The sequence below is a fragment of the Corylus avellana genome, chromosome 6 (assembly GCF_965113065.1).
Source record: "Corylus avellana chromosome 6, dhCorAvel1.hap1.2, whole genome shotgun sequence".
NCBI classification, from domain to species: Eukaryota; Viridiplantae; Streptophyta; class Magnoliopsida; order Fagales; family Betulaceae; genus Corylus; species Corylus avellana.
The window spans coordinates 28072399-28092046 of record NC_142495.1 but is presented as its reverse complement, the minus strand read 5'-3'; the positions used below and the strand labels follow the sequence as shown (position 1 = coordinate 28092046).

At 34.1% G+C, this 19648-nt stretch overlaps 1 protein-coding gene across 2 annotated transcripts; it reads left to right on the top strand.

Moving 5' to 3' along the window:
- The first annotated feature begins 11617 nt into the window (after window positions 1–11617).
- Window positions 11618–15916, top strand: LOC132187672 (L-type lectin-domain containing receptor kinase S.4-like). 2 transcript variants are annotated; one of them, XM_059602064.2, is made up of 2 exons: window positions 11618–14060; window positions 15767–15916. In XM_059602064.2, the coding sequence occupies exons 1-2, from the start codon at window positions 12082–12084 to the stop codon at window positions 15792–15794; spliced, it is 2007 nt and encodes a 668-aa protein (XP_059458047.2). In that variant the 5' UTR covers window positions 11618–12081; the 3' UTR covers window positions 15795–15916. The 2 variants fall into 2 exon arrangements, with proteins under 2 accessions (XP_059458047.2, XP_088374048.1); XM_088517922.1 differs by lacking the exon at window positions 15767–15916 and having other exon boundaries at window positions 11618–14219.
- Window positions 15917–19648: the final 3732 nt, after the last annotated feature.

The following is a 19648-nucleotide window of genomic DNA, read 5'->3' as shown; positions in this document are numbered from 1 at the left end:
ATTGAATTTCACATTTCAAGTAGTGATACATCTATTGAACAAAGTTGCATGAAAGCTATGGCTTGAAAATGTTTGGTGAGATTCAACATTAAAATGGAAGAAGAGTAATTGAATAAGGTTTGACCAAGAGCTCCACCCACCAGCAGGAGCAGCAGCAGCCTCTTCATTTCATTTTTCTACTTATTAGCGGTGGAAAAATAAAAAGCATCAATTGGTTCAAATAATTACTCAAAGGAATGCTTGTTTGTTAAGTTTTAATTACACGATCATTTATTACTCTTTTAATAATTTTTCTAAGACATTTGAAGAAGGCCATGGTTTCTTTTGTAGGAACCAGCTTGGTGGGTTGCGCCCAACTCCCATCTTTTCAACGTGCAAACTGCCAACTAAAATCTGTCTAGAAAACCCTACGTACATCGCATGATTCCTAAACATCCTCCCACGACAAATGCCAATTTTGCATCAATATAAACCTATTGCGTCGGTTTCACCTTTGTTTTTTCATATCATATCGTTTTCCAAATCTAAACTACACACGTGTCCAGACTACACTTTGAAGTGTATAGCCTAAGAAGACCAGCAAATCAAAATTGGTGTTTACTTAAATGACTTTGCAACGTCCAACTTGTAACAAACATATATAAAACATATGATATATATCAAGATTATGATTGTACAACCACTTATTTTTAAAAGGGTATAAGTAAAGTTTCTCCTATAAAATTTCTTCGGCAGCCTATATCCCAAGCAATTCAGTGTCTTAATCATAATCATAAAGAAAAAAGTAGCTATAATATGCTGTATCTTAATCAGTTGCTGTCATAATCATAGAGAATAAATGTACAACATATTTAAAACATGAAAACACATGAAAACCCTCATGTGAAATTCAAGATGAATGTTTGCGCATATATAGTACGAGCTTTTAACATCCAAGAGGCCGGCCACGGGCCAACTTCTTGAGATGCTGTTTCTCTTGCCTTTGTGTAGCTTTTGATATGCCCTGCTTTCCTTATCTGTTTTGCTTGCCGCTTATAGCTTTTTCACATGCTTTATTTTTTCTAGAGAAACTATTTGTTCTGCTTTGTCATTAGATTTGTAGCATCCACATCTACAGATCAGATTGCTGGTTTTTAAAAAATTTGTATGGAAGGAAGATAGGCGAAGAGTGTTTTTTTCTTTCTCATTTTTCTTAGCAGTTTCACTTGCCGCGTGTAGATATTTACGTAAAATATAAAATAAGGGTGTAATAGGCGTAAGCAAAGAAAGAAAAAATAGATAAAGAATTTTGGGTTGAGACTCTTAGCCCTTAGGGTTATAATTTTATTAAGGTCAAATACATTTATGGTACTTGGGGTTTAACACAATATCAAATGGATCATTCGGTCTCAAAACATATCACTAAAGATACTTGTATATATCTAACAAATGCGAATTGTACTTTTATTCATGTTTAGTCCAATATTTTAACGGTGTACCAAGTCAAACCAATAAGCAAATGATATATGTCCTATATGCTTCATTAATATAATTTTTTAAAAAATGGGTGTAGTTTGTGCCACTTGGGCCAAAGGGAGGTGGTCAAGCCAACCCAATTTTATTTTTTTTTTCCCAAAAAAAAAAAAAAAAAAAAAAATTGTTAATGATGCATATAAAATATGTAATAGTTGTTGATTGATTTGATGTGGCACACATTAAATTATTAGACGAAAATATTAGCTGCCTATATTGGATGTAAACAAGTGTCATTTGCGATAGTTTTTGAAACTAAGTGCTCTGTTTGATGTTGTGTTAAACCACAAGTACCCACTCGAAATGTCTTTAACCATTTTCATTACATTGACCCATATGAAATTGTATTGTGCATTTGACAGTATTTATGGAGGAATTAAGGTGTAGGAAATAAGGCAAGATAAACCAAATAAAATAAGGAATTGATGAAGACCTACAAGAAAACTAAATCAATAAAATTATTCTAAATTCCCCTCAAACTCAAAAGAAAATAGATTATTTTATATATAAAAGGTATTCGGCACGGTAATCATAAAAAATTGATAGTGAGCTCGGCCTTATGAGAGGAAAGCCTGATGTGAGCTGAGACGGGCTTTGAGTGCAATCTAAACTCAAAAAGGTTCATTATCGTAAGATCAACATACATTTCTGAATTCTGACAGAAGTTTAAGTTATTTTGCGATAACCCATTATACAAACAGTTGAGAGACAAATTAGTGCAGTGTCCAATAAAAGATACCCTTTATGCTGTTGCCCATCATGCTATATATGTTTCAGCTAAGTATGTTCTCAAATATAATCAAGCTCAGAGGATAAAGGCCCCACGAAATTGCACAAGAAATTCCAATTCCAGATTATTAAGTAAGTGGCTAATATAGCATTATTTAGCTTAAATCCAAAGGCTACGTACCCAACAGCCAACTACAAGTCTCTGTCCAAAGTTCTTTCCTAGGCAACGTTTATATGTTGTATGATTGTCTTATGTTATATGCATGCTTCTTTGGGATTCAAGAACCCCTCGATTACTAAAAGAGAGAGTTTCAAGCCCTTGGGGCCAATGAAATCATGCATTAACCTCAAGCTTATGAAAATATTGAAGGGTTTCTGCCTAGGTAATGGGTGGAAGGGAAAGCGGGAAGCCCAGAAAAAGAGGAACAAAAAAATGACCATCGGTTGGTTCTCTCAAAACCCAAGAGAAGGGATGTTTAGAATCCATGCAGCCCAGCTGAGGTTTAGTTGCTAGGCAAACCTTCCCCCTTTCAAGCCCAATGGAAAAACTCCACCTTTTTCAGGGGGTATCCGAGGAACTTGGGCAGCAGCAGTGGATGTCATTACGATTTACCACCAAGACTCTCTCTAATCTCTATCATGCATGGCAGCATGGGGCCTCAAAAGCACCAATCACACTCGTGGGGCGTGGCAGATTCTAGCCACCCAAACAAAGTCTGAGGGAAAAACAGAACAGAACAAGAAAAAGGCACTTCCCACTATATAGTGCTTTTTTTATGTCAAGTCCTAGTCTTTACAAATATTTTCAAGGGAAAAATTAAATTTAGTCCCTAAATTTTCAGGAATAAAATTCTCTCAATTTCAAGTATTAAGCCATTTCACTTTTTATTTAACCAGATTTAATTTGGTTAAATAGGAATTTGGAGGTGCATGATTCCTCAAAATTTGATATTGATGCTCTGTTTAAACAGATAATTAATTCTAGTGTTTGTTCTCATCAGGCGCACAGACAGGCAACCTGGAAGCATGTTAACTCCTCAAATGATATATAGCTGGGTGGAAGCTCCTCCGGGAGCTCTCAAAATCAATTTTGATGTTGATGTACCTTCTTCCTTCTCAGTGGCAGAAGCAATTTGTAAATGGTGACTATCTGCACTAGAAAGTTCATACTCCATTAATGTCTCAGAAGATGAAATGTTTGCTGCTCTCATTGGTCTTGACCTAATCTCTTCTTTGAGGTCTTGTCCTATCTTCATAGAAGGAGATTCTCTTGTCACTATCCTGGCTATCAACAACCGAAGCTTTCACATATTGGAGATCTCTTTCTCTAAAATAATAACATACAGGAAAACTTCACTTTTGTCACTGAACTTTCATTTAATTTTATAAATCCTTCATAAGCTTTTAAATCTCTCATTTTGGACTCGTAAACTTTTAATTACTCTCAATGTGGACCCTCCGTGAGATTCTAAACGTTACATGACGTTTATACCCCTGACTTTAGTATAAAATTTCAACTTCCAAACATTTTTTTTATTTTTAAAAAAATGAAAATCAAGGACATTTTAGTTTTTTTTTTTTTTTTGTACTTTTAACGGCTAAAGTTAACGGAAGGGTTCTAATTGAGAGTAATTGAAAGTTCAGGAGTCCAAAATTAAAGATTTAGAAGTTCAAGGGAGGTTTGTAAAATCGGGTGAAAGTTTAGGAAGCCAAAGTGAAGTTTCCCCTAACATTTATATTCTGCTTAACAAATATTTAGCTAAATTTTAATTAATTAATTAATTTTTTTAAGAAAATTTTAGCTATCCACTTTTTCAAAGCACATATATTTGACTAAGGACTTGTTTGATATTGCGTTTGAGAGGCTTAAAAATGCTTTTAACACTTAAAAGGTCCGTTTTAAAAAAAAAAGTACTCGTTTAGTAAAAAAAAAACACTTTTAAGAGTTCAAAAAGCTGAAAAATGGCCAAAACACACTTTTAGTAAAAGCTTAAAAATAAAGCCTTTGTCCAAAAGCTCTTTTTGACTTACATGCTCTATTTCTCAAATACAACCACAAACAAACTCTAAACAGTTTAACTATCAACTTTTATTTTTTCATTTAAAATATTATTTATTTATCTACTTTCTCCTTTCTCAAAAAAGAGAGACATTAAGATTGATTTTTTATTATTATTATTATATACGAATTGTTGTTGAGCACTACAGTATCTCAACAAACTTTTAGCCCTTATGCGGAGTTTTTTTTCTACATGACTCAACAAAATAGCCACATGTTAGTGCTTTTATACCTAAAAAATTAAGCATTTATTTATTTTCTATAAGGAGTAAACAATTTTGTTAAAAAAAAAAAAAAATCTAAAAACCATTTTTAGATTTTTTTTTTCTTCAGAAAATTGTTTTAAAAAGTAAATTATTATCAGATATTTCCAAAAAAAAAAAAATTGTATTATTTTGATTTGAAATGAAAGAAATAAACATTAAATTAATCTCGTGGTTAAAATTCTCTCCTATCTTATCTTGATTCTAGATTCATTTCTTTTTTTCTTTTTTCGTGTGGCGTGCGGCAAATTCTCTTAATATTTCCGTACTAAAATCATCATGACTCGCAATAGGCCATGGGCGCATCAGAGTCACCATTTAGAGGAAAAAACGATGAGAGGACAAATCCTTGATGCGGACTTTTGTGAAGACATTTTTGGAATATTTTTGGACTATTGGTTGCAATCATGCTGCTTTTGTGGAATTTTCGGGATTTTTTTACAGTCCCCGCCACAAAATGCGACCACAATAAACAAGTATGGATGGCTTACATTAGAAATGGGGAGTTAAATCTCTTAGGTCAATTTTTTTTTTTGGCGTACACCCGACAATATGATAAATATTTCAATTGAAATAAGATACATTGCGAGAGTTGCTGTTCGAATTTATAGTCTCTTTTGTAATACCACATTGTTGACAAAAGGGGAACTTGTCCAATCGATTGAGAAATGATTAATGGTCATGAATTTGAGTGACTACCAAATTCTCTTAAGCCGTGGGTATCGGTTAGTATTAAGGACAAATCATTGGAAAATTAGGTGAAACAATAAGTTTCAATACAACAAATGTGCTATTTTAATTTTGCTAGAAATAATGATGAATATAATCATTTGATTCATACTTTTAAGGATATGAATTTAGATGTTCTTGGTTGGGTTCAAGTGGGACAGGCAGATTAGGCAATGGCAAATGCAGCTAATCAAGACAGGTTAATAAATGTTATCCATTCCATCATCATCGAGTGACTTTTTTCTTTTGCAATTCCTAATCAAAGATAGGGGATCTGAGGAGGTAAACAATTGGACATCTTCTATTGAAGTCTTAATCTGTTGTGTAAAGAAGTTACTTGAGTGGATAATATTATATTAGTAATGATTCGTCATTATGAATATCTAACACAAATATGACACTTGACGTTTACAGGTGAATTTACAACACATTTACTCATTATATAAACAACGATTTCACAGATCCATTACTAATTATGACAACACTTTCTCTTTTTAACAAGTAATTTGTCTTAATTTTTTTAAAAAAATTACAAAACATGGGGATTATTGACAAAATCCCTGGCATCCTTGGGAGAAAGAGAAAACCATAAAATAGTTTTATAGCCGTCCAAGCAAATAAAGTTTTTTTTCAAATTGAGTGTATATTTTTTTCTCTATCTAATTTATGATTAACATTATATATATTTTTTTATCTCGTAATTATCTCACATTACTAAAGTGGCAATTCCAATTAACTATTAAATTTTATGGCATTACTTTATCTATTAAACTGATATGAGTAATGCTATATATCACATTTTATCATAAAACTATCTCACAATGACAATCCCAACTAACTATTGAATTTATTTTTAGGTTAAATACTCTTTTGCCCCTTAGGGTTTTAACATTTTTTTTTTTTTTTCATGAAGATTTCATTTTTATCACAGGGAGTACATGTGGTTTTCATAAAGACCAAAGATGTTATCTCCGTTAAAATTCTGTCTAAAACTTAACGGAATGCCACGTCAGCACCAATCAAATGCCGCCACGTGCCTAGGGCTGGCTGGGCAGCCACCCCAACAGGGTGGGGCAAGCTCGTCGGCCACCCCCTCGCCAGCCACCCCATAGGCCATGGGATGGCCGGCGAGCCACCCATAAACCACCTTTTCTTTTTTCCTTTCAAAATGACATCGTTTTGGGGGCACTTTTTTAATTGATTTTTTCTTTTCTTTTCAAAGCGGCATTTTAGTAATTTAACCTTGCCAAAATGATGTAGTTTTGAATTTTTCATCATATTTGAAGGTAATGACTAACAGACTAACCAAATTATAACTGTTTAGTAGTTTTTGGTCTACTTTATCACTTTTTGAATATTAGAGAGCTAAAATAAAAATAACTAGTAATTTGGGGTGCTAAATACTATTTTTCCCTAATTTAATCTTTTCTTTGAGATCTTGTCCTGTCTTCATAGATAGAAGGAGATATTCTCTTGTCACTATCCTGGCTATCAACAACCGAAGCTTCTTCGCATATTGGAGATCTCTTTCTCTAAAATAGTAACACCTAAATAAAATATTTAGCTACATTTTAACTAAAAAATCATTTTTTATTTAGTTATTCACTTTTTCAAATAATAACCTATATCTAGGCGGTTTAGCTCTCAACTTTTGCCTTTTCATTTAAAACATTATTTATTTATCTACATACCAAATTCTCCAAAAAGAGAAATAATAAGATTGATTTTATTATTATTATTATTATTATTATTATTAATTGTTGAGCTACCGTGAGCACCGTAGTATCTCAACAAACTTTTAGCCACTTTAACTAATCAAATGTGAAGTTTTTTTCTACATGACTCAACAAAATAGCCACATGTAAATGCTTTTATATCTGAAAAATTAGCATTTATTTATTTTCTAGAAGGCGTAAACAATTTTGTTAAAAGAAAAAATCTAAAAAAGTGCGTATACTGTGTTTTTTTGGAGGTAATTTTACTTACCTCTATGAAGTTACGTGCCTTTTACAAACACCTCTCAATGTTCAAAGTCTCTCATTTTGGTATATCGAACTTTGATTTCCTTTCACTTTTTCCATTTCGTTATAATGTTTTGTTAAATCAAAACGAAAATGTGTGAAATTACTAAAATACCCTTATTAAAATTACTCTATTCCATAGTTTAATTTAATTGTAATTTATAACAGATGGGAAAAAATAGAAAAAAATCAAAGTTCGATTTATCAAAGTAAGAGACTTTGAACATTAGTAACGTATTTACAAAAGGTATGTAACTTCATGGAGTAAGTGAAATTATTATTATTATTTTCGGAAACACATTTTGTATTTTGTGTTTTAAAAAGTAAATTATTATCGGATATTTTCAAAAAAAAAAAAAAATTGTATTATTTTGTTTTCAAAAGAGAGAAATAAACATTAATTAATCTCGTGGTTAAAATTCTCTCCTATCTTATCTTGATTCTAGATTCATTTCTTTATTTCTTATTCCGTGTGCCGTGCGGCAAATTCTCATAATATTTCCGTACTAAAATCATCATGATTCGCAATAGTCGGTGGGCGCATCACAGTCACCCATTAAGAGGAAAAAACGATGAGAGGACAAATCCTTGATGGGGACTTTTGTGAAGACATTTTTGGAATATTCTTGGACTATTACTGCAACCATGCTGCTTTTGTGGAATTTTCGGGATTTTTTCACATTCTCCGCCACAAAATGAACAAGTATGGCTTACTTGCGTTAGAAATGGGGAGTTAAATCAAAGGTCACATGTCTTAGGTCACTTTCCTTGGTCGTACACCCGATAATATGATAAATATTTTAATTGAAATAAGATAAATTGTAAGAGTTACAGTTCGAATTCAGTCTCTTTTATAATTACCATATTGTTGACAAAAGGGGCACTCTTTCAATCAATTGAAAAATCAGATTAATAGTTAGAAATTTGAGTAATTGCCAAATTCTCTTACGCCGTGGTTATCGGTTAGTATTAAGGACAAATCACAAAATGCAACCGCAATGAACAAGTATGGATGACTTACATTAGAAATGGGGATTTAAATCAAAGGTCACATGTCTTAGGTCAATTTTCTTTGGCATACACCCGACAATATGATTAATATTTCAATTGAAATAAGATAGATTGTGAGAGATACTGTTCGAATTTATAGTCTCTTTTGTAATACCACATTGTTGACAAAAGGGGAAAACCATCCAATCGATTAAGAAATTAGATTAATGGTCATAAAATTTGAGTGATTGCCAAATTCTCTTACGCCGTGGGTATCGGTTAGTATTAAGGACAAATCATTGAAAAATTAAGTGAAACAATAAATTTCAATACAACAAATGTGCTATTTTAATTTTGCTAGAAATAATGGTGAATATAATCATTTGATTCATACTTTTAAGGACATGAATTTAGATGTTCTTGGTTGGGTTCAAGTGGGACAGGCAGATTAGGCAATGGCAAATGCAGACAGGTTAATAAATGTTATCCATTCCATCATCATCGAGTGACTTTTTTCTTTTTCAATTCCTAATCAAAGATAGGGGATATGAGGAGGTAAACAATATTGAAGTCTTAATATGTTGTGTAAAGACGTTACTTAAGTGGATAATATTATATTAGTAATGACTCGTCATTATGAATATCTAACACAAATATGACACTTGACGTTTACAGGTGAATTTACTACACATTTACTCATTATATAAACAGTGATATCACAAGTCCATTACTAATTATGACAGCACTTTCTCTTTTTAACAAGTAATTTGTCTTAATTTTTTTTAAAAAAAAAAAATTACAAAACATGGGGATTATGGACAAAATCCCGGGCATCGTTGGGAGAAAGAGAAAACCATAAAATAGTTTTACAGCCGTCCAAGCAAACAAAGTTTTATTTCAAATTGAGTGGATATATTTTTTCCCAATATATATATATATATATATATATATATATATCGTAATTATCTTACATTGCTAAAGTGACAATCCCAATTAACTCTTAAATTTTATGGCATTACTTTATCTATTAAACTGATATGAGTAATATTATATATCACATTTTATCATACAACTATCTCACAATGACAGTCCCAACTAACTATTGAATTTATGTTTAGGTTAAATACTCTTTTGCCCCCTAGGGTTTAAACACTTTTTTTTTTTTTTTTTCTCCTTAAGGTTTCATTTTTATCACAGAAGTATATGTTGTTTTCATAAAGACCAAGATGGTACCTCCATTAAAATTTCGCCCAAAACTTAACAGAGTGCCACATCAACACCAATCAAATGTCGCCACGTGTCATATAATTAATTTTTAAAAAAAATTAAAAAGATTAAAAAATATATTTTTTTTAAAAAAAATTGGGGTGATGGTGATTGTAGCCACCCCTTGGCCATGGGGTGGCCAGCCCCATCTGGAGGTTTGGGAGTAGTTGAAACCACCCCCAGTGGCCTGACATGGTCACAGCTGAGAATAGCAGGTTGGAGACTCCATTGCATGAAGCTTGTCGTCATGGGAATTTGAAGGCGGCGATGCTGCTGATTGACACCAATCATGGGCAGCTTGTAAGCTTAACTCCGATAGGCAGTGCCCGTTGTTCATGGCATGCGCGCATTTGTGGGCATCTCAAGGTGGTCCAATTCCTTTTGAGTAGGCCATGGATGCGAGGGCTGGTTCGGCCACCCTCAAATTTTTTTTTTTTTTTTTTTTTTTTTTTAAATCTATATTTTCAATCTTTTTAATTTTTTATAAAAAAATTAATTGTATGACACGTGGCGATATTTGATTGATGCTGATATGGTGTTCCGTTAAGTTTTGGACAAAATTTTAACAGAAGTATCATCTTGATCTTTATGAAAACCACATGCACTTCTTGTGATAAAAATGAAACTCTAAGGAAAAAAAAAAAAAAAAGGTTTGAAACCCTACGGGGCAAAAGAGAATTTAAACCTTTATTTTCTTCTTTATTTTTTTAATAAAAATTTATCAAAAAATTGGTTGCAACTAGCACATTAACATTATGAGATAAAAATTTTAACAATGACTAATTCAAGGATCGGTTGTGATTATTATTATTATTATTTTTTATATGTCCGCACAAGAGAGGGGAGATAATTCAAACTAGGGACTTCCGCTTCATTATGCATGGTCCCAACCGATTAAACTTCATTACTAATTCAATGATCAGTTGTAATTATTACATCAGCATTATGAGATAAAAATTTAATTTATATTATTGTTCATGATCATCATTGTAGAATAAAAATATAGTATTACTCTTACTTTGTTGAAATATATATATATATATATATATATATAAAATTACCAAAAAAAAAAATTATATATGTATTTTAAATACGTATGAATTAATTAAATTGCCGACCATGTGGGGCACGTGAAGTCGCCCTCGAGGACGATGTGATAAGTGATTGTAGCCAAGAGAGCGGCGGGTTTCAGACTGGGGGCAGGTCTAGTGCTTCTAAAACAAGACCCTAGGATTGCAATTTGCAACTACTTCTAGAGGGATTACACGTCACCTCGTAGCAACTCTTTTGCGACAGTCTCATTTTTAATTACTACAAATGACCGCGCTCAATATGAAAAATTGTGAGAGTTTTTAAAATATTAATTAAATAATTAAATTTATTTTCTTATTAATGTAAGTGAATTAAATTCACTTTGGATTCCACTTTACTTCTTATTTAAAATAAAAGAATTTATAAATTATTATATATGATTCAAAAAAGAAAGATTTTGGGGGTGGCAATCAGGGACTGAATTGAACTAGAAACTATTATGAGTAGGGGGGTTAACAAATTTTGCTACTGAGAGTTAGTACCTTATAATTTTGTTTTTACCTTAAAAATGTTTAGCTGTTTGGAGTTGAGGGGGGCCATGGCATATGCTAGTCCCCCCTCCCTCCATCCCCAAGGGCAATTCATATTAGTGTGTTGAGTTTGGGTAGTGTCAAAATATAGTATAAGATTATACAAGTTAACCATAATTTGAGCAGTTTAATTGAATTTTATAGACTACTTAATCATAATTCATTAATTTCATGTTAAAATTATATCAGGTTTACGAGTTGTATAAAAAATTATCATTCATAAAGATCGGCTTATCAAATTTGAATTATATTGAAACATGAATATAATTATATAAATAAATAAATAAATCATCTAAAAAGACCTTTCAACTATAATATGCTCATAATTAGAAAAAAACAAAAACACTATAATATGCTCATATCTTACCAAATTCACGTGGAGTAAGCTGGAAAAATTGACATTGAAGCAATGAAGTGAGACTCAAATGGCCTGTAATTGTGGGGTGGTGTTCAAACATAACCTGAAGAGTTTCCATGTGAAATCGATTAATCAAGTAGCACGATTTCTGAGTTTCTCTTCGCAGCACTTTTTCGAGTAGGCCACTTCCTTTATGCAAAGTGCAAGACACCACCATCCCACGTGGTTCTGAAGCTGGTTGTCTCAATGATCGGAAACTAAGGCAAGGTCCGTGAAGACGACGAAGTCCCGGGGCCAGGGGCCAGTAGGTCAACCCGTCTTTGTTCTAGGGATACGTTTGCAAGCGCTTACATCCTTATCTGGGATTCTCTTTCGATTTTCTTATTGGCCAAGAAAAGAAAAAATAAAGAAAGAAAATTCAACGAAACAATTTCTCAAACATCTACGCGCTCACCCACCATATTAAATTCATTTACCACCCTGAATTTCTTCTGCCTCACAAAGCTCAACTCTTCTTTCCTCCCTCCCTCTCATGGCAGAAAAAGTCTTCTCTCTCTGGGTTTTCCTTCTACTCCTGCATCCAGTAAAGCCAGCTGATGTAGCTACACCCTTGTTGGACGGGTTTAGCAGCGGGTTCAGTGCTGCGGGCAACAACTTGACCTTAGACGGCGTTGCAGCGGTTGAGAGCAATGGCATACTTCAGCTAACAAACTACGACACGACCATGGCACCCGGCCACGCGTTCTATTCAAACCCAATCCAATTCAAGAACTCCAGCGGCGAAGTCATGTCATTCTCCACCTCCTTCGCTTTCGCTATAATCCCCCAGCCTGGGAAGCAAGGTGGCGATGGCCTCGCTTTCGCAATCTCTCCCGCAAAAGGGATTCCTGGGGCTAATGCGGGCTCTTATATTGCCCTCTTCAACTCCAGCAACGATGGGAACTCCTCGAACCGCATATTAGCGGTCGAATTCGACACTTACATGAATGCAGAGTACGGTGAAACCGATAACAACCATGTTGCCGTCGACATCAATAGCATAAAATCCAACAAATCTGCTCAGGTCCCCTTTAATTTGACGAGTGGTCAGGTAATTCAGGCATGGATTAATTATAATTCGCCTACAAATCAATTGGATGTCAGGGTTGCGATGGACTCTGCTAAACCCAGTTCTATACTTTTGTCCGACAAAGTGAACCTCTCAGAAATTCTTAATGAATCCATGTACATCGGATTTTCTGCTGCTACTGGTTTGTTCACGAGCTCGCATTATATCCTGGGTTGGAGCTTCAACATGAATGGAGAAGCTAAATCTCTCAATTTATCTCAACTTCCTAAGATCCAGCTCCCGTCTGCCACTGGGACCAAAAAGAATCGTAAAGGCCTAATTGTTGGCGTCTCTGTTTCATGTGCTTTGGCTGTGATTTTGCTTTCTGCTTTGACGTTTTACATCGTCAGGAGAAAAAAGATGGCTGATGCGGTTGAGGACTGGGAGCATAATATTGGTCCTCATAGATTTCCTTACGAGGAGCTGAAGAAAGCAACAAGGGGTTTCAAAGAGAAAGAGCTAATTGGATCTGGTGGATTCGGTCGAGTTTACAAAGGAATTCTTCCAAACTCAGATACCCAAGTTGCTGTCAAGCGTATTCCCCAGGATTCAAAACGGGGTTTGCAAGCATTTATATCTGAGGTTGCTACTATCGGTCGTCTGCGTCATAGAAATTTGGTTCAATTGTTGGGTTGGTGTCGCCGGGAAGCTGATCTACTACTTGTGTATGAATTCATGCCCAATGGAAGCTTGGACAATCACCTGTTTGATGAGCCCAAATCAATCCTGAGCTGGGAACAAAGGTTCAAGATCATCAAAGGAGTGGCTTCAGGGCTTCTATACTTGCACGAGGAGTGGGAAAAAACTGTAGTTCACAGAGACATCAAGGCCGCAAATGTTTTACTGGATTCTGAGTTTAATGCAAGGCTGAGCGATTTTGGTCTTGCGAAGCTATACGAGCACGGCTCCAACCCAAGCACCACGAGGGTGGTGGGGACGTTGGGGTACATGGCACCTGAGCTGACGCGCACAAGCAAGCCGACGACCAGCTCGGATGTGTATGCTTTCGGCGCTTTGTTGCTGGAAGTGGTATGCGGTAGAAGACCCATTAATCCTACAGCGTCTTCTGAGGAGCTGATGCTGGTGGACTGGGTTTGGGAGAAGTGGGCTGTAGGAGCAGTGCTTGATGTTGTAGACGCGAGGATGGAGGGGAAGTTTGATGAGGCTGAGGCTGTTTTGGTGCTCAAACTGGGCTTGATTTGTTCAAATGATGACGCCGACGTACGCCCTTCGATGAGGATGGTGGTGAGGTACTTGGAGGGCGAGCTGGAGCTGCGGGAGGAGGTGGCGATGCCATATAAGAAAAAAGGTCGCGGTGATGGTGGTGGTCGTAGTACCGTTGAGTTTGAGGATTATACACAATCCTTTCCGACTACGTCGTCGGTGTATGACGTTGGTGGAAGGTAGGCCGACAGTTCAAAACTCCTCCCCACTTTTTTTTTTTTTTTTTCACTTCTTCTTCTCTCCCTTTCTTTGTAATTACTGTTTGGGTTTTAAGCTTTAATTACCTGGTTAAGGTTGTACCTTTGGTTAATTATATATGTGATTTGAACCTGAGCTCAGGGGGAAGTTCATTCCAATTTCCAAGTCCCCATTTCTCCACGTGTCTCATTATCCACAAACAAGCCATTTATTAAAAAAAAAATCCGGAAAAAATGACAGTAAGTTCAGGGAATCAATAGTAGGAGTTAGTTTAATGGTTGTCAGTACAAATCATCAAGCTTTCAAATCTTGTAAGTGAGGCTCGAAAGGATTGTAGTGGTTGATTGACTTCAATTGGAGTCCAAATTCCCACTTTAAATCAAATACAGGGGTTTTGGAAGGCCACACGAACTCAAGGCAAAGCATTCTCCTTCTATGATTGTTACAAGTTATGTCTCTTACAAATCTTTTATCCATTATGATAAGGTATTTCCATATTTGCATTTAAGGGAATTCAATCTTAGACAGGATGGAAATGTTATGGTTGCCACCAAGATCAAATCCCTTAATTATCGCTTGAGCTAAGTCCTTAGGGTCAAGGAGTGAGTAGTTTTTCATTATATTATCAAAACAAAGTAGGTAGGAAAACTACTTTTATATATATTGTCACAACGTTAAGCAGATGGGTTATGATTCACAGCACACGGCGTGATTAGCACGCAGCGTGCTGTTTTCATTCACCCTAAGCATATTGATAAAAAAAAATTCCATTATATCCCTACAACCAACCCACCCACCCACCTCCCTCCCTCCCATAAATTTAAATAGATAAAAAGACCATATAGTTGGTGGGTGTACTTTATTAAATATTAGACATTTGGAAAAGGGTGCGAAGAATAATATTATTCTTTAAACAAATGGCTAAGGTTATAGAGTTTTTACCAATATCATAATATATATAGTTAAACACCACTTTAGCCCAAAAGCTTGAGCTAATGAACTATGATCCACTTTATATTAACTACTATTTTTCTTTATACTTTCTCAATGTGGGACTCAACACTTACAAGTGCACTCACAACACTAGTACATACATGATTGAAGTTCTCATGTGAAAAAATTACTAGAGGAAAAGAGAAAAGTGAGATTGAGACGCCATGAAAAAGCTTCCTCCTCCCCCCCCTCCCCCCTTTTACTCATTTCTTCCTCCCCTCCAATTCTCGCCTTTTTGAAGGTCATTCTATCTGCCTATTTTTAAGCCTTATCCCATAGATCAAACCCCCCACCATAGTCAACACCAGTTTTCCACCATCTCTATTGTCAAGTTCTCTTCTCAAAATATTTCGAAGGTAAATCTATTTTCCGACACTAGATCTAGCATGACACGTGCCTCTCCACCGGCCACCTCCCTCCTTGCTGTCCGCCGAAGTTTTATGTTTTGTGGGTTTTGTTTATGATTTATTTTCTCATGTATTTTTTTTTTTTTTTGTGTTTTATTTTTGGGTTTGTTTGTCTTCTCTCTAAATTTAATTTCTGTAGCAATCTATGAGGTGACGGTTTAGTCGTTTTCTAAAGTTTTGCTTATAAGAATCGTTAAGAGTAACGGCATTGGGTTTCCAATCTATCTTTTGTTTTCTTATGTTTTTTTATGATGGTAAATCATTGATCGATGTGGAGGATCTTTCAGGCATATAGAAGAATCGCCATTATGGTAGAGGTAGTAAAGAAGATGATGTTTGGAAATGAACTTGTAGCGGAGATGAAAAGCCTAAAAATCAATGACTGAGCAGCGGCCAAAAATGTGATTCGTGGGAATTTGTTGCATAGTTATAGCAATCTTATAATATTATTAGCATGCATTTTGGCATTTAATATAGTAATCTTGTAGTATTAGCATGGATATATAAATGACAATGCATTTTGTCCTATTGACAATCTCTTCTGCTTGTTTGGCATAAACCTTTGGATTTCACTCTTGAAAGTGGGCTTTAATTAGTACCAAAGGGTGTGACGGCACAATGTAATTATCTAAATAGACGGGTTGAAATTGCTTGACCCATTTTTTGATGATAGGCCCCTTGTCCATTAATGGTGTCATGGCTTCCACTCTGGCACTGCCTCACGATGTCCTATATATGTAAGTCGTTTTAGGGGTCTCCGTGAGGGAGGTTCTTTAAATTTGGGTGAAAAATGCTATAATGGTTGGTGGAGGCCCAGATATTAATGGACCCTGAAAAGGGCTCACTGTTCATAAAAGTCCAACTAGCCCTTAAGTATCACAAAGGCCCGTCAGTTTTAGGCGGCCATACAACTCAGTGACCCAATGATCCGATGGCCCAAAATAATCATCAAGATCTGCCCTCCTAGCTAGCCACCAAGTTCCCGACAGCTATTTTCCCTCTTGACAACTTATATAACCGAATTTTCATACCACCCCTAGTTGGAATATCAGCTATACATGCTTAAAAAATACATTATATTTCACACAAAAACTTCGTACATTGAATTAGCATAAAAAAGAAGCTAAATGTAGCAACTATTTTATTTTTTATTGTTTTTCTCACCAATTTTCATTTTTTTCCAAAACCTTTTTCACTTTTTCCTATTAACTTTTTCCAATAAAGAGTAAAAAAAATAATATTTAAATGATATAGATAAAAATAGCTAATCTAATGTAGAGAGCCTTTAAAAATTCATTAGCTAAACTAGATAAAATAAGTTTTGAAGAGCCATTTTGTATAAAAATTTGGCTCATCTATTGTGAATGCTCTAACAAAGCAATAGAAGTTCTTCTAACTTTTTCAATGTGGGATAAAATGAAGAGCAATGCTACTCCGTGCTAAGCTGAAAATTAGATTTTCAAATCAACTTTAAATTTACTGATATGACATGTTTTAAATGACTTTTCATATTAATTACTTACAATACGTCACATTAGTCGATATAAAAATCTAATATGAAAAATAACATTACTCTAACATAATTTTTTTTTTTTTTTTGACATATCCACATAAAAGAGAAAGGAAATTCAAACTAATGATTTTCACTTTATAAAACGTGGTGCTGTGGTTCCCAACCGATGAGACATGAGATCACAAATCCTTTTTTTTTACGTTTTTTTTTTTGAGGGGACAAATCCTTGACGAGACTCTTGTGAAGAAAATTTTGGAATATCTGTGGACTATTTGTGCATACACTACGATTTTGTGAAATATTCCACGAGATGCGACAATAAAAAAGCAAGGATGACTTAATTTATCTATTGATCCACCAAAAAAAAAAAAAGACTTTCTTTAACTATTATATATGCAAAAAGGATGACTTAGTTTATCTATAAAAAAATAAAAAGCGAAAAAGGACTACTTACTTTATCTATATAAAATAAAAAATAAAAAAAGTAAAATAAAAAGAATGACTTACTTTATCTAAAAAAAAAAAAAAAAAAAAAAAAAAAAGAAGAAGGATAACTTACTTTAGAAATGAGAAGTTAATTTTTCATTTTTTATTTGCATGTCGGCACAAAGAAAGAAAAGAGTGGGATTTAAATTTGTAACATACACTTCATGAGACGTGCTCCCCAAGTTGAGAACAAATGAAAAGTTAAACTAAAGGCCACTTAATTTCCGTTTGAGCATGCTATATACAAATACAATAAATATTTTAAGTAAAATGAAATAAATTGTGAGAATTTGAGTTTAAATTCATACTTTTTTTGTTTTGTTTTTATATCATTTTAAATTATCATTTATCATAAAAATTTGAACTATAAAAAATGAGGAATTTATTCATTTTATTAGCCCTTTAACAATATGTAACTATTTAGGAAAGTTGTCCTCAAAGGATAGCTCAATCGGCTAGAACCACGTTTTATGGAGCGCAAGTCATTAGTTCCAATCTCCCATCATCTCTTATGTGGACATGTAATATATATATATTAAGAAAGTTTAACGAATGTTATCCATTCCATCATAATTGATTTTAGGGTAAAGTCTTCTTAATTCCCTCAAACTATTACCCTAATGATAATTTATCCTTCAAACTATCAATGGCTACAATTTACCCCCCAAACTACCAAAACAATGATAATGTACCCTCACTTTTAACAAAATGAAATATTACCCTTACTAAAATCAAAACAAAATCTTAAAATTTATTTATTTTTTCAAAATTTTAAGGGTATTTTTGTTATATTGAAAATTATATATGGGTAATTTCGTCACTTTGCTAATACTGTGGGTACATTGTCATTGTTTTGATAGTTTTGAGGTAAATTGTCGCAATTGATAGTTTGGGGGTAGATTGTTATTAAGGTGGCAGTTTGAGGGGGATAAGTGTACTTTATCCTTGATTTTATCTTTCTTTCTTTTTTTCTTTTTCTTCTTTTTTGTTTTTCTTTCAAAAAAAAAAATCATAATAAGCCCGTAAGTAAATGCTTTGAGCTCTTCAAATTTAGTTATTTTTTCAAAAAATATAATTAAATATTTGGTTTTTTAAAAAATAGGTTTTTTTACTCAAATTTAACTGTTGATTGATAAATAGTTTAGTTCGTTGAACTTTAATTTGTTTATTTTATATTAATTTTATTGAATTTTCAAATTATATTAAAAATTGTTTTAAAAAAAAAACATTTTATTAAAAAATACGAGTTTTTTTTTTTTTTTTTTAAGATGTCCGCACAAGACGAGGGATGAGGATTCGAACTAGTGATCTTCGCTTCATTAGGCGTGGTCCTACCCGATTGATCTACCTCTTGGGGACATACAAGTTTTTTTTACATGGTAACAAAATGCACATATCACTTTTTTTCTACGAGATAAGTTGTAGGAAATTGATGTCATTTCTCAAATATGTCCGTTTGAATCGGGATTTCCAACAATAACTGGGGAATTGCCCTTTAATTTTTTGTTTAAATCTTGATCATTAATTCTCATCCAATAGTTTAGAATCTACCACGTGTTCACTAATTAAAAAATAATATTTTATTATTTAAATTATATATATATATATATATATATATATATAACAAAATGATAAAACAAAATACAAAATAAATAAAAATATATGAGGCGGCCGGCCACCCCCACCTGAGACATGGGTGTGGCCAAAAGCCACCCCCAAGGGCCGACTGGAGGTGGCCGAAACCACTCACGTGGCCCTAGAGGGTGGTTCGGCTTCCCCCTAGGGTCAAACCCACTTTTGGGTTTGGCCTTAGAGGGTAGCCAAACGACCCCCTCGAAGCCACCCCCAGCCGGCTATTGGGGGTGGATTTCGGACACCCCCATGGCCCTAAGGGGTGGTTCGGCCACCCGATCTCTCAACTAGGTGGGGTGGCTGGCCACCCTATATATATATATATATATATATATCATTTTGTTTTATATTTTTTTAAAAAAAATTTAAATAATAAAATATTATTTTTTTAATTAGTTAACACATGGCAAATTCCATGAGAATCAATGGTCAAAATTAATATATATATATATATATATATATATATATATATATATATTGAAGGGCAATGCCCCAGCTTGCTGTGGATCACGATCCATGTCCGCTTACCCGCCATATT

Coding starts and splice junctions, on each gene's coding strand:
- LOC132187672 (XM_059602064.2), top strand. CDS start 12,082: ATGGCAGAAAAAGTCTTCTCTCTCTGGGTTTTCCTTCTACTCCTGCAT. Junction 14,061..15,766: donor GTGTATGACGTTGGTGGAAG/GTAGGCCGACAG, acceptor AGGATCTTTCAG/GCATATAGAAGAATCGCCAT.